The sequence below is a fragment of the Echiichthys vipera genome (assembly GCF_963691815.1).
Source record: "Echiichthys vipera genome assembly, chromosome: 20".
Taxonomy (NCBI): Eukaryota; Metazoa; Chordata; class Actinopteri; order Perciformes; family Trachinidae; genus Echiichthys; species Echiichthys vipera.
In genome coordinates this window covers 12,465,219-12,478,153 of record NC_139845.1, presented here as the reverse complement: position 1 = coordinate 12,478,153, position 12,935 = coordinate 12,465,219, and the positions used below count along the sequence as shown (strand labels likewise).

General features: G+C 39.9%; 2 protein-coding genes across 2 annotated transcripts; one reads left to right on the top strand and one right to left on the bottom strand.

The window, feature by feature from the left end:
* Positions 1 to 122: 122 nt before the first annotated feature.
* LOC310962649 (tetraspanin-8-like) lies at positions 123 to 5,795 on the bottom strand. Its single transcript, XM_083935161.1, has 9 exons — positions 5,712 to 5,795; positions 4,276 to 4,341; positions 3,728 to 3,841; positions 3,494 to 3,568; positions 3,274 to 3,372; positions 2,155 to 2,241; positions 1,249 to 1,308; positions 728 to 811; positions 123 to 409 (listed from the first exon to the last, which is right to left on the bottom strand). Exons 1-9 carry the CDS (start codon positions 5,790 to 5,792, stop codon positions 305 to 307), a joined length of 771 nt encoding a protein of 256 aa, XP_083791287.1. The 5' UTR covers positions 5,793 to 5,795; the 3' UTR covers positions 123 to 304.
* A 1,088-nt stretch (positions 5,796 to 6,883) lies between these two features.
* On the top strand, positions 6,884 to 12,842 carry LOC310962782 (ras-related protein Rab-19-like). The gene is made up of 4 exons (XM_083935355.1): positions 6,884 to 7,936; positions 9,972 to 10,155; positions 10,452 to 10,555; positions 10,644 to 12,842. Exons 1-4 carry the CDS (start codon positions 7,742 to 7,744, stop codon positions 10,827 to 10,829), a joined length of 669 nt encoding a protein of 222 aa, XP_083791481.1. The 5' UTR covers positions 6,884 to 7,741; the 3' UTR covers positions 10,830 to 12,842.
* Positions 12,843 to 12,935: the final 93 nt, after the last annotated feature.

Sequence of the window (12,935 nt, the reverse complement as noted above, 5' to 3'; positions counted from 1 at the left end):
GTAAGATATTCAAAAAAATTCCAAGATTCGCAAAAGCTTTTTGAAAGTGTGCTGATTATTAAAGATTTCATTCAATTGCAATGTTTTGTTTTTACAGCAGTAAGGCAAAGGAAATTGTTCTACGCATGAAGATTACCTTTTAATATCAGTTACGTGCATTAACAGAAAATGATAATGTCAACATATGTTGCTATAGCACAGGATAGCCAGGTTATGGTATACAGCATAATGTGTTTACAGGTGCAAATACAAATAAGGTAGGCTTGATTATAATTTAAAGTGTGTATCAAAACATACAAGGTGACTAGAAGGCGCCAGGGACATATCTGTTTGATTGGAGAAGAGCCATGAACTCCTGTTTCCTTTTTATCTGGCCCATCAGCTTGATGCTCATAACGAGTAGAACCAACTGGGAAGGGAAGCACAAGAGTTACAGGCATGATGTGGTGTTGACACATGATTTTCTGCTGATCTGGGATCCAATCTGACCACCAGATCCCCTGTGAAATACGTCTATTTCATGACAGGAAATATTTATTTGTATGTATTTTAGGGGTGTAAGTATGATAATAACACATATCGTATTGCCAGATTCTTGCCAATACAGAGCCATGAAGTATTTGTATGAGCACAGATAAGATCAAGGTATTGATTCAATATACTTGGTGAATTAATATGTGTGAAATCCTACGACACGTATAAATGTGTAAAAAAGACAAACACGTACCCAAAATATTCCACTTCCAAATTGTACACCCATCGCCAATGAGAATGCAATCTTCAGTTCAGAGACATAAATTGGTAGGCAAGGCTGTGGGGGGGAACAGTGTACGTTTTTAAGTATGCATTAAATGACTTGCATGCAAAGACTTGTGGTAGACAGTGGTTAATTTTTTTTCTGTTTCAACCCCAACCACTAGATAGCAGTGTTGTAACGTATCTTCAGCCATTTCATTTTTCCTCTCCAATGTAAGAGCGTATTCATATGGTGATGTGTTCTTGTACTGTGACAGTTCCCCGAAAAATAAGATTTCTAAAAAATTGCAATATATCACCTTGTTCCCAGAATCTCCAAATATCTCAATACATTGAATCGTAACCCCTGTATCATGACACATATCGTATTGCCACATTTTTGTCAATAAACAGCCCCAATTGGGAACCACTGCTGTTGTTCTACATTAATTTAGAGAGAAAATAACAGTTCACTGAACCTTTATTCAAAAATAATAGTAAGATTTCTTTTACCTCTTGATAAACATACTGGTTCTTTGGAGCCCCGAGTGTGGCGATGCCCCGTAGTCGAATCTAGTGAGGAGTACAAAATTCCATCATTCAATAGGACAAAAATGAGCTTCGTTGTACCAGGCTAGTTTTTATTTTGTTGGAGATTAAAGTTTATGAATAATTAGGGGCGCGGCATCTTCAGTGACAGCTTGCCGCTGGCCCTCACTTCGCCTCGGAGGTATACGTCAGCCAGATGAACGTATCTCCCTCCCCCCAACGTCACATCAAAGCCCTTTTTTGGTAAGAGGAAGCAGAGTCAAAGTCTGACAAGATGGCGACTCCCATAGGGGAGTACGCTTCGATCAAGCTGATGGAACGTAAAGGCTACGTCCATTTTTTTTTTTGGTCTATGGTTTGTATATAGTACCGGTATTATTGACATGCATGACAGACTTGTGACTCCCAGGTGAAGCCAGATTATATTAAAGTCTGTTTTCATATATTATATATATATATAAAGCTGTTTTTTACACTGCTGCATGTCTATCGCCCTGACAACTGCCCTGTTTTTTTCTGATTAACATTTTATTGAACTTCAGCAAAACATAGGAATATAAACAGACATGAAACAAGGACAGTAAAAGACATTAGACCCACATATAACCTAAAAAGTATTTTGCCTGTTCAGCACGGTGAAATCTTGGCACACTCACATGTGCATGTTGGCAACCACTTCATACCCCTGCCGCCTGACCCTCATTCAAATGACTGGAGGGGACAAGTTACCGAGCAGCGCTTTGAAAGCAGCTTGAAGTATACTGGATTCTTTTCAGTTCTATTGCAGTACTACGGTCAAATACATACACAAAACCTAGGTAACTAAGAAAAAAAAAACTCTCTACGGTGTCTATAAAGGGAGATACTCACACATTTTCCTGGATATTGACAGTTACAGGAGGCAGGGATGGAAGCGCCCCAGTCTTTATAGCCTTCAATAAGACCACAGCACTCAAACTGGAGATGATAAACACACACACACACACACACACACAGGCAAAGTAAGAAGTAGGTATATACCTCTTTAAGATAAGACACACCTGCTTGCCCGGCCACGCCCTAAGGACTACATATACAGCTGGTGTGGCTTCGTTCATGTTTAATGCCATCTGAGTGCTGTGTGTGATTTGTTTGTGTGTGTTGGGGGGGGGTTGGTAAAATCAAATGTGTTGAAGACTGGATGGCTGACTGGGAGTGTGGGAGCTGGTATCTTTCTGCCTATGACATGCCAGCAGTGGTGATTTTGTGTGGTTTTGATACAATTAAGGGTGTGTGTTGTGTTGGAGGTATTTGAGCTATGTGACACGCCTCAGCCAGGGCAGCTGTTCTCTTGATTCATAACTTAGTAAAATCTGGACACAGAGACGATACGCAAATTTTACACATCATGATGATATCAGTATCTTTGATGTTCCTTGTGAATACGTCTATAAATCAGCTTAGAAATCATAGAAAAATGATGCTCCAGAACTTGCCTGAGAGTAATAACATTTTCAAGTTTTCTTCACTATCAAAGTTATCTCGTGATGGTTTTCAAACAGGGACTGCTAATAGATCATTTGGCATACTTTTAATGGTGCCAACAACAAATTGGCAAACAAAGAAGGCGGGCTTAAGTTGTAGGCCCCAGCTAACTGGCAACATTATGCTTCCTGTTTACATGCGCCAAAACATTATATGAAGGGTAATTTGGAGCACACTTATCCCCCAATTTGAAGAAAGACAAATAATAATATTAGCAGAAATTATAAGACTAATATCAGTGCCAACATATTTTTTGAGCTATATAAGCTTTTACAGAGGGACAAATGGGACACATTTCATAGTGCAGTGGACTAAATATTAGTTTTGTTTATTTATTTATTTATTTATTTTCTACCTCCACAGCACTTTGAAGGACGAAGAATGCATGATCTGTAGTGTATTTATAATACAACTTGGCACAATGGACATGCAGTAAGAGGTAAAATAATATTAATAGCAGCTTACTTCTTGTTGAATGCTATACAGCAGTGTCCTGTTGGCCTTGCTGGTTGTAGTAAGTGGCATCATGGACAGCAACTTGGACTCCTCCCGGACCACACGTTTCTGAGGAGGGAGAAATCGCATCGAACACTGTAAAATTGCTTCTATAATACCGTAAATCATAGATTATAGATAGAAAAAAATCTGAATTTGCTCGTAAAAGCAGAGCATTCAAGTATTATACCTCATAAACATCTTGGTAACTTAACGCCGTTCTAACAATTATTGTTTGACTGGCCGCTGCCATCCCAGTTGCATACTGCACACACACACACACACACACACACACACACACACACACACACACACACACACACACACAACACACATAAACAATAGTAAGTGAAAGAGAAACAGAATTTGGAGAAAACACTTTTGATCACATACTGTACATTTTTATATGTTTTGTTTTTTTTACCAGAATCAAACACCATCTCTTTCCTTTACAGGCTCCAACCACACCGATCACTGAGAGCAGCAGGCAGCCGATCTCTACCACGTACATTATCACTACTGAAACACTGGACACCAGCTGAGGAGAAAAATAACACTGGCGTTAAAGGAATACATTGACTGGCAAATTCTCTGACCCAACAATTATCACTGTATGTATGTTAATATTGATATTGTTTTGTTGTCACAGATGTGTTTCCAAGATAGCATCGCCACAAAAAAGGTCATAAGTCAGGGTCAGCTACAGCACCTGATGATAATTCACTGTCTTGCTCAAGGACACTTCAACTGGCAGATGCGGGCCAACATGAACTCAGGTCGTCCTGAGCGAAACAATATAACAAGGTGCTGCTGTGGTGTGTTCAGGCAATATTGACGATGGAAGATGAGGTAAACACACACATTAATAGTTCCCTAATTGACAAGATGGGAGTTACTTCCTCTCGTAAATAATATTTTCTGCTTAGGAAATTATTTTCATCCTGTTAGAAGAACATCCGAAGACAGTCTTACTTTGCCAGTTTGTATGAGGTCTCTATGCCAAGCCACTGTCATCGTCAACATGAAGAAGCACAGAGCCTGTGGAGAAAGGAGCATAAAAGGGTGTTAAGTTTGCAAATGAAGAGGCCAAGAAAGGTGCAGAAATCCATACACAAAATTAAGAGAGTAAGTATTTTTGTTCTACAATGTCAGTGTTTTTACAGTTCATTTTACTGCTATGGAAGGTACAGCTATACAGGATTAGCCGACACCTAGGGCAGCGGTATGACTATATAAATGGTCAAAACGATATATAACAATGTCAATTGTATATATTTTTCTATATCGTTTCGTAAAATAACATCACAGACAGTATTTTACATCATTTGGATGACGCTTTACGTTGGTGATCCCTGCCCCGTATGTTCATTGTGCACTAAGGTTCTTAATCAAATAAGAAAATACTCAGCACATATTTATCAAGTATTTAATTCACACAGGAGTATACAAAAATAGCATTTACCATGTGGTTACTGCATATGGACTATATTTATTTAATCACCAAAACACAGTGTATCATGATAGAGGATATGAGATATATGACATGACCTATATAAGGATGATTTTGACCATCACCCAGCCCAACCTACATTTAAGATCCTTCACAGGAAAGTATTATTACAGAGAAACTCAGACCTATACTCCACATGACTCATATACTCAGCTGGGAAATAAAAACATAATGTAAACACAGCAGCATTATGAGGACATTAGCCTACAAATATTATTTAGGGCGAGAGGTCGGTGGGATATCCTTAGTAAATGCAAGTTATACACATTGTTATTGCATTTTTATACACTTATTCATAAAACCCATTCAACAGCATTATTATTAATATCATTTATAATCACTTAGTTATTATTTATAGTTACATATTGTAGTATAGCTATTTTTTATGTCTTTATTTTCTTTTTTCTTTGTGCTGTGAAATCTTATATTGAAGCTTAATGTTGGCTACTTATTTCCTATTTTTCTTATCATTTCTCTATGTGTATATATATTTCTACTGTAATGTAACCCAATGTTCCCCCTGGGATCAATAAAGTAATTCTGATTCTGATCATAACCATGACGTCTTTTTGATATCGCTACCAGTGATTTCTTTTCTCATCACTTTCTTTGAGCACAACCTAAAACAGTTTTGGCATATAATGTAGACTACTGTAGGCATTGCCACATTGAAGCCTACATAATAATGTTGATGGAGGAGATTCACTGCAGCCTGCACACACATAGCAATAGCACAGTGTTATTTGGCTTTATTATAGGCTGACAGATGATTTGAGATCAAAATAACAGCAAGCGAATCTAATATAATCTCTAATCTATAATCTAAAACGGGCTATGAAAGACATTCAAATGGGCCTCTTGGCTTAAATGCCATTCAGAAGCGGTGAAATATACCTACCATATGCACAGCGTTTGCAAAAATAAACGGCCTTTTCAGGCTCGTTTTATCCGCCACCACGACCACTGCGCTCCGCTGCATGCTGCTGCTTCTCTCCCGGGCTTTAAAACAACCCTTTTACATAAAACAAATATTAGAGGATGGCTATAGACCTAAGATTAGAGCTGTAAGGGCATCTATGTGTCCGCACAGGACGTCACTGTGATGTACTGGGCGAGAGGGTCTGTGCCGCTTTCGCGTGCAGTCGGAAATATCGGAATCAAGAGGATTAGTGCATGAGAATGGTGTTCAGCCATGAATTTAAGAGTGTCAGGTGCAAATGGGTGTGTGCAGGGCCGTAGAAATACTGAGCTACCACCCATAGCACCCTCAGGAACTCTAAATCCCAAAACAGTGTCTAAAGTCACATTGTTTCACTTATTTTGATTTAATGTATACAGTCAACTGCTTAAAATGCTGTTCCACAGTCTCTTTAGGGTTTGCAGAGCTCACACATTTATATAGACCTTTTCAATGGAATGCCATTGCTAGCCAACAGCCTTGGTCCATGTTAACTTCCTGTCAGTGTATGTCATTCACATTCACTGCAAAAGCAAATAAACTAGGGCACATTTAAAATGTATAAATAGTTTATGTTTACATCTTTGAAAGGGTCTTTACACTGTTGGAATATTTTTGTTTTCAGACACATTTCTCCTGGTCTACTAATTTTCACACTAAAACCAAACATTTTGCTTATACTGTATGACATTAGTCATAATTTCCCTGGTATTTGAGTCCACTATGACAACCAAGAGTGCAAAGTAGCTTCTTTCTTCTAAGTTTGGCTAAGCATTGTTCAAACGTGGCTTTTTAAATTCTATTAGAGATCTCAAAGATTTTTAAAGCATCCCAAAATGAGTCCTCGGTGTAAATGACTGCATTTCCCAGGATGCTACAGCCATAATGGGGCTGGGCTACTTCCCTTAAACAGGTAGTGCAGGTTTCTATTGTTTCCACAGGTGCTATGGAGAGAGAGAGAGAGAGAGAGAGAGAGAGAGAGAGAGAGAGAGAGAGAGAGAGAGAGAGAGAGAGAGAGAGAGAGAGAGAGAGAGAGAGAGAGAGAGAGAGAGAGAGAGAGATACTATAAGTGAGAGGGAACAGGAAAAACTGATGACAGAGGCAGAGATAAAGGGAGGCAGACAAGTCGGTGGAGGAAAGAAAAAGTGACACGTGTGTGAAAGAACGACAGGTGGATTGGACAGGAACACGGCGTACAGACAAGGGTCTTTTAAAATTCTTTTTTTTTTAAAGGAGGCTCCCTTTCCCTTTCCCTTTGACGGACGGTTAACCAGAGCCTGTGCAGGACAAAAAGGATGGGATGTGCGTTCATGCTTTCTTTTGCTGTTGGCCACAAAGTGGGTCAACACCTGAGAAGGAGCTGAAAGAAGCAGCAGGGACTGAGACAGTTTTGTCCTACTGAAGAAGCAAAAGAGGGGAGAGACAGACTGAATTGGCTGGAGAGACAATACAGAGACAATGCAGGATTATAAAGAGAACACCTTTTAAGTTTTTAGCCACTGAAAACAGAGGGTGCTAATGTGCCTTGTACTTCACAACGTGTGCACTCTAAATTGCTCAAACCCTTAGAGCATTTTTTCTGAAAATACTGGTGAGAGGTAAATGTATTGTCAGTTGCTTTCTAACCTTTGAGCAGCAGCATTTTACATCTTGCCAAACAAACTTTAAACCCTAAACTGGTTTTACAGGCTGCATGTGGACCAATGTAGCTAAATTTTCCCTGCTACTGGCAATCTAGCCTGGTGAGCTTTCATTGGATGGAGGAACAATAGAAACTCCTCAACATAAATGCATTTTGGAATCTGTTTTTTCCCCCTATGACTCTATCTTTATTCAAGCGTAAAGATAACCCAGCATCTCTTGGTCTGAAAGTCCAAACATTCCTGCTGATCTTCACTATAAGGGGAAGCATTTCCTCAATTTGCACACATTCACATCCACTGTGAAATAGACTCTACTGTACCTCCACCATGCAGACCCCAGGACCCGAGCATGATGACTCTTTTGATTTCCTGTTTAAGATCATCCTGATCGGAGACTCTAACGTAGGGAAGACCTGCGTGGTTCAGAATTTCAAGTCAGGGATTTTCCCAGAGAGACAGCAGAACACCATCGGAGTGGATTTCACTGTACGGACCATGGATATCGAGGGGAGGAAAGTTAAGGTTAGCACTGTGTCCGATGTGTTTGACTGTGCTGAGGGATGTTGAGGGACTTATGCATGTGGAGTCTTTTGGGGGGCATGTGTATACAGAGGTGGTGATAACAATATTAAGTGTAGAACATCAAAAATGCAGAGGTTTCTGTGCAACCGACCAGTGATTCAGGAAGTCATTTTCAAAATACAGTAACTGCCGTAGTCACTGTAGCCATTAACTTCCCCCCCAAAATTGGGCCTACCAGCATGTGACTGCCGATAAAGTCAAGGTAGGACAAACTATATTCAGGGCATGGACCTTCAAGTATTACAGTAGTAGTACAGTATTAAAAAGTCGTAAATGATAGAGGCAGTAATGTTAGATATAGAAACACTTGCATGTAAACAAAATGATCATTTTTAATTAGTTGACTCATCCATCCATTTTATGTGCCTTGTGTCAATTCAATTAAATCATTAGAATTAATTGTATACTAAGTATGAAACAGAATATGACATAATAACAACTGTTTTCCATCATATTTTCATACTTTGGCCTTGTATGAATCTGAAAAAAAGGTATTTAATTGAAATTCTATGTGGTATTAAAAGGTCTTAAATGTAACACAGTCAACCCTACAGAAACCCTGAATATGCTAAAGCAATGCCTGCTAAATGCCTTGATCCTTATCGTGGGTGTTGTAGAGTCAGCTGACTGTGACAGTGACAGGCTGCACAGCATGGCTACAGTCATTTTGGTAAAACATTTCATAAAAATTACAGCTTTAATCAAAAAGTGCAACTCTTGTCTGATGTGATGGACTTTTCTATGTTTAGGGCTAAATGAAACCAGGCGTCCGTTGGTTACAGTATCAGAATAGACTCAGTCCAAAAACCAGTCAGACCAGCTTCTCACATGAAGGACCTGTCCTTCAGGTTGCTCTGCTCAAGCTTATTGTGCGGATAAAAATACACCTGGCATGACCTCTCTGTGCCAACTTTAAGATAGAAAAGGAACTAAATGATTTAGGTAGAAAGTGATTGGTTCCGCTTGCATCTAAAGTCTGTATGCTACCCATCAGTTCAGCATTCATGTGTAGTGATCATTGATCATTAATACTGTGGCTAAGGATGTCCAGAATGATCAAATAAAGTCACTGATATATCTAAATTTACAGCCTTTTTTATGTTTCTGTTTGTATCTAGGTCACCAGTTTTATCTGTATTTCTCATCGCAAGGGGGAAGAGACAGTCTGTCACACACCTACACTAACTGTATTTTTCCGTTGACGATGCAGTTAGATGGTGCAGGATTAAAAATCAGTATCACTGACAGTGTTTACAGGCAGGACATCAGCATTTGATAGTCTATTTATTCTGTCTGTCTGTTTTATGACTCAGTGAATCACAGTATAAGATCCCCATAAGGCTGAAAAGCTAACACCATAAACTGTATTGCTTAGGAATAATAGAGAGTTAAGGGTTCAAATGAGTCCCAACAATGACAGCTGGGGTGAGGCTGAAGTGAGCCACTTGATATTGAACACTTTTTTACGTTTCTGTGTATCTTGCGGCTATAGCTGCTGTTTTAATATCACATTTCTGTATATAGTGATGATATTTTCTGTTTATTGCTCAGTGTGTATTTTTTATATTCAGAATATAAAACGTGGCAAAAGTAGACATGGTTCAAACCCTCAACACTGAAAAAAATAGTTGAGCCGGTGAGTTTAGATTGGTTGCTATGACAGCTGTTACCGTGTTAACGTGGTCTGTCAGATGCTCAGGAGCATTCTACAGAGAGACTCTGGGGAAATCTAGCATGATGTTTCCTGTGTGTGTGCGTGCTTGTGTGTGTGTGTGTGTGTATGTATGTGTGTGTGTGTGTGTGTGTGTGTGTGTGCGTGTGTGCGTGTGTGTGTGTGTGTGTGTGTGTGTGTGTGTGTGTGGTGTGTGTGTGTGTGTGTGTGTGTGTGTGTATTTGCTCATCAGCCATACATCCAGTTATAAAGTCTTAAGGCTGATTCCTTCTTCTTGTTTATGTGTGTGTTTGTTTGTAACAGATACAGGTGTGGGACACAGCAGGTCAGGAGAGGTTTCGTACGATCACCCAAAGCTACTACCGCAGCGCTCACGGCGCCATCATCGCCTATGACATCACACGACGCATGACCTTTGATTCAGTGGCTCACTGGATCAAAGAGGTGGAGACCTATGGGGCGACCAACGTAGTGCTGGTTCTCATAGGTGGGTGAGATTGTGACTTTTTGGCATGTGAGGTGTGTATTTGATGTGATTTGTATAAGGGGATGGACAAAATAACAATATGCAGCGTCAAGTGAGTGAAGTGAATGGTTGAATGTTAAAACGTTTGAACGTGAAGTCAAATTAATTCTCCCTGTTTAAGGTCAATAAGTGACGAATGAGCATTTTGATACTTTGATACCCGACACGAAAATCTCACTTTTCACACTATGGGACCTTTGAGGTAATCTTTAGGTATTGTGTCTGCATCTCTCACCTCCCTGATTGTCTCCATGTAGGTAACAAATGTGACCTGGAGCAGGAACGTCAGGTAAAGTTCGAGGAAGCCTGCAATCTGGCAAACGAGAGAGAGATACTCGCCGCTCTAGAAACATCTGCAAAGGTAATGAGCGGTACACACACATGTAAAACACAGAGGAGTCGGTTAAAATTGATATCTAAAGTTCTCTATCTCCTTTCTCTGTGTCTAGGAGAGTCAGAATGTGGAAGAAGCCTTTATCATGATGGCCAAAGAGCTGCTGTCTCGTAATGGCCTTAATGTCCAGCAGGGGGACTCGGAGAGCAGCAACACGCCTCGAGTTCTCCTCCGGGCCAACTCTCGGCCGGTTAATGACACCGTAGCTGCCTACAGTCCACCGGAGAAGAAATGTTGCTGATCAACATGTGGATAGGACAGGGAAGAGGAAGAAGCAGAAGCAGGCGTCAACATCGATGCTGCAACTTCATCCATGTTGTCCAATCTAGCAAATATTTCTTCTTTAAAAGAACACCAGAGAACGGCTCTGAAGGCTTTTGTTTGGTGGAAACTATGTTTTCGCCCTTCTCCCAACCAGGATTGGATTTTCCCTGCGTCGCTCTCATCAGTGTCACGGGTTGGTTTCGATGTGAGTGGTTGAAGTAGCACGTCAATAAAGATGAGGGACAAGTGGTTTATCCAATCATATGCAATGATTTTTGATAAGGCCCAGCCTCCTAAAATCACTTTACTATGGACGATCCCAGATGGATGAGTGAAGCAAAGTGGAACGAAATTCATCTGGCTAGTGTCAGGCTTAGTGACCTAAGCCAGTCTCATTTATATCAACCTACCTGGATTGCTTGACTGTTACTATTCCAAGTGTGCACTGCCAAAATTAATCGAAATCTGAATGTAAAAACTAAGATATACAAAATAATAATACAAAATATAAGCATTTCCAAGCATCCCCAACACCTGCTGGCCTCAACCATCCTTAACATGACAATGTTCTTTGTGTTGCATTTTGTAAAAATGCTGTCTTCATGCTTTAATCTTTCTGTAAAACTTCTGAAAACCGTATGGGAAGGAATGGATCAGATGTTATGATAGCTCATACGACCCCAGTGACCCCTTGGTCCCACTATGGCAAGCTGTGATCCCACATTGCTGCGCTCTGGATGAAACATCCTGGAGAACCTGCTGCAAGCCAAAAGACTGTGGATTATAAATATTTGTTTGGCTAAATAATGATGTATTACATTGTCATAAATGTATATAATAGGCAGTGACTGTCTTCTTTGAATCATTCTGTGGACCACTCAATTGTGAACACTAGAGGGAACCATGCTGTTACGCATAACCTGCAGGTTGGTTGCTCATTGCTTTAGACAATAAATACCAATGTGATTTAAAACATCTGTGAAACAGTTAACTATGTTTACACACAACCCAGTAAACAGGAAACCACTTTTTAAATCACCTTTGAGGCTGAACTTTGCCAGAATCACTTCCTGCAAACACAACAGTGAAGCTAAAGTAACTGAGCTGACGAGGCTCAGGGTATAATCTGTCTTTGTGTCCAATGCCAAGTTGGCAGGCCTTTTTTAAACACCAATCTGGAAGACTTGCACTGATTACTTCTTTTTTTTTTACACTGATACAGTTAATCTGCCTTAATGTTTATTGATTTAGTTATGAGTGGAATAAAACAACTATCCAGGTGTAGCCTTGACCTTTATCAGCAATCTGACAAGCAATAAATGATCAGTCTACAGCTATAAAACCATTTATTCATCTTCAGTTACTTGTTTTACTGCAGCGACAAAAAGCCCTGCTGAATTGCAATCTGCTCTGATTTTTTTAGTGCTTCACTGACAACAGGAGATAAATTTCCGTGGGGCACAAAACATGACTCATAAGGAGGAAAGGGAATCTGCATGATTTTTATGAAGAAAGAAGCTGGCGTTGTGCGTTGGTTTCCTGCACACTGGGTGGTGCTAGTTGACAATCAATGAAGACTGTGTCTCCAAACTTTGGCTTTTTAAAATTTCTTTCTTAGGCCCATATTAACCTTTTGAATGCTGAAATATAATTTGTGAGCAGTTTCAGGAGTAGGTTACTTGATTCAGATGCCACAAGTTAAAAAAAGAAAAGTCATGGTTTCCATATCGTAGCAGTTAAAGGTGCCATATTATGTTCATTTTCAGGTTTATACGTATTTTGGGTTTTCTAAGAGGAAACGTTTACATGCTTTAATGTTAAAAAACACACTGTATGTCTCCTGTATAGCACCTGCGCTCTGATTGGTCGGCGGTTCCAGGTTTCTGCGTCTCTGCACGGTCACTGCAGCCGGGGAATGACTGTAATGGTATTGTAGCTGCACTTTCTACCTGTATATGGCATAGTTGTGACATCACAATCGTACAGAAGTCCTGACGGCTCGTTTAAAAACACAGTTTCTGAATATGGACTGTGTGCATTTCTTTTTGGAGAGAGTGTTTTGATACTGTCACAATATTTATGT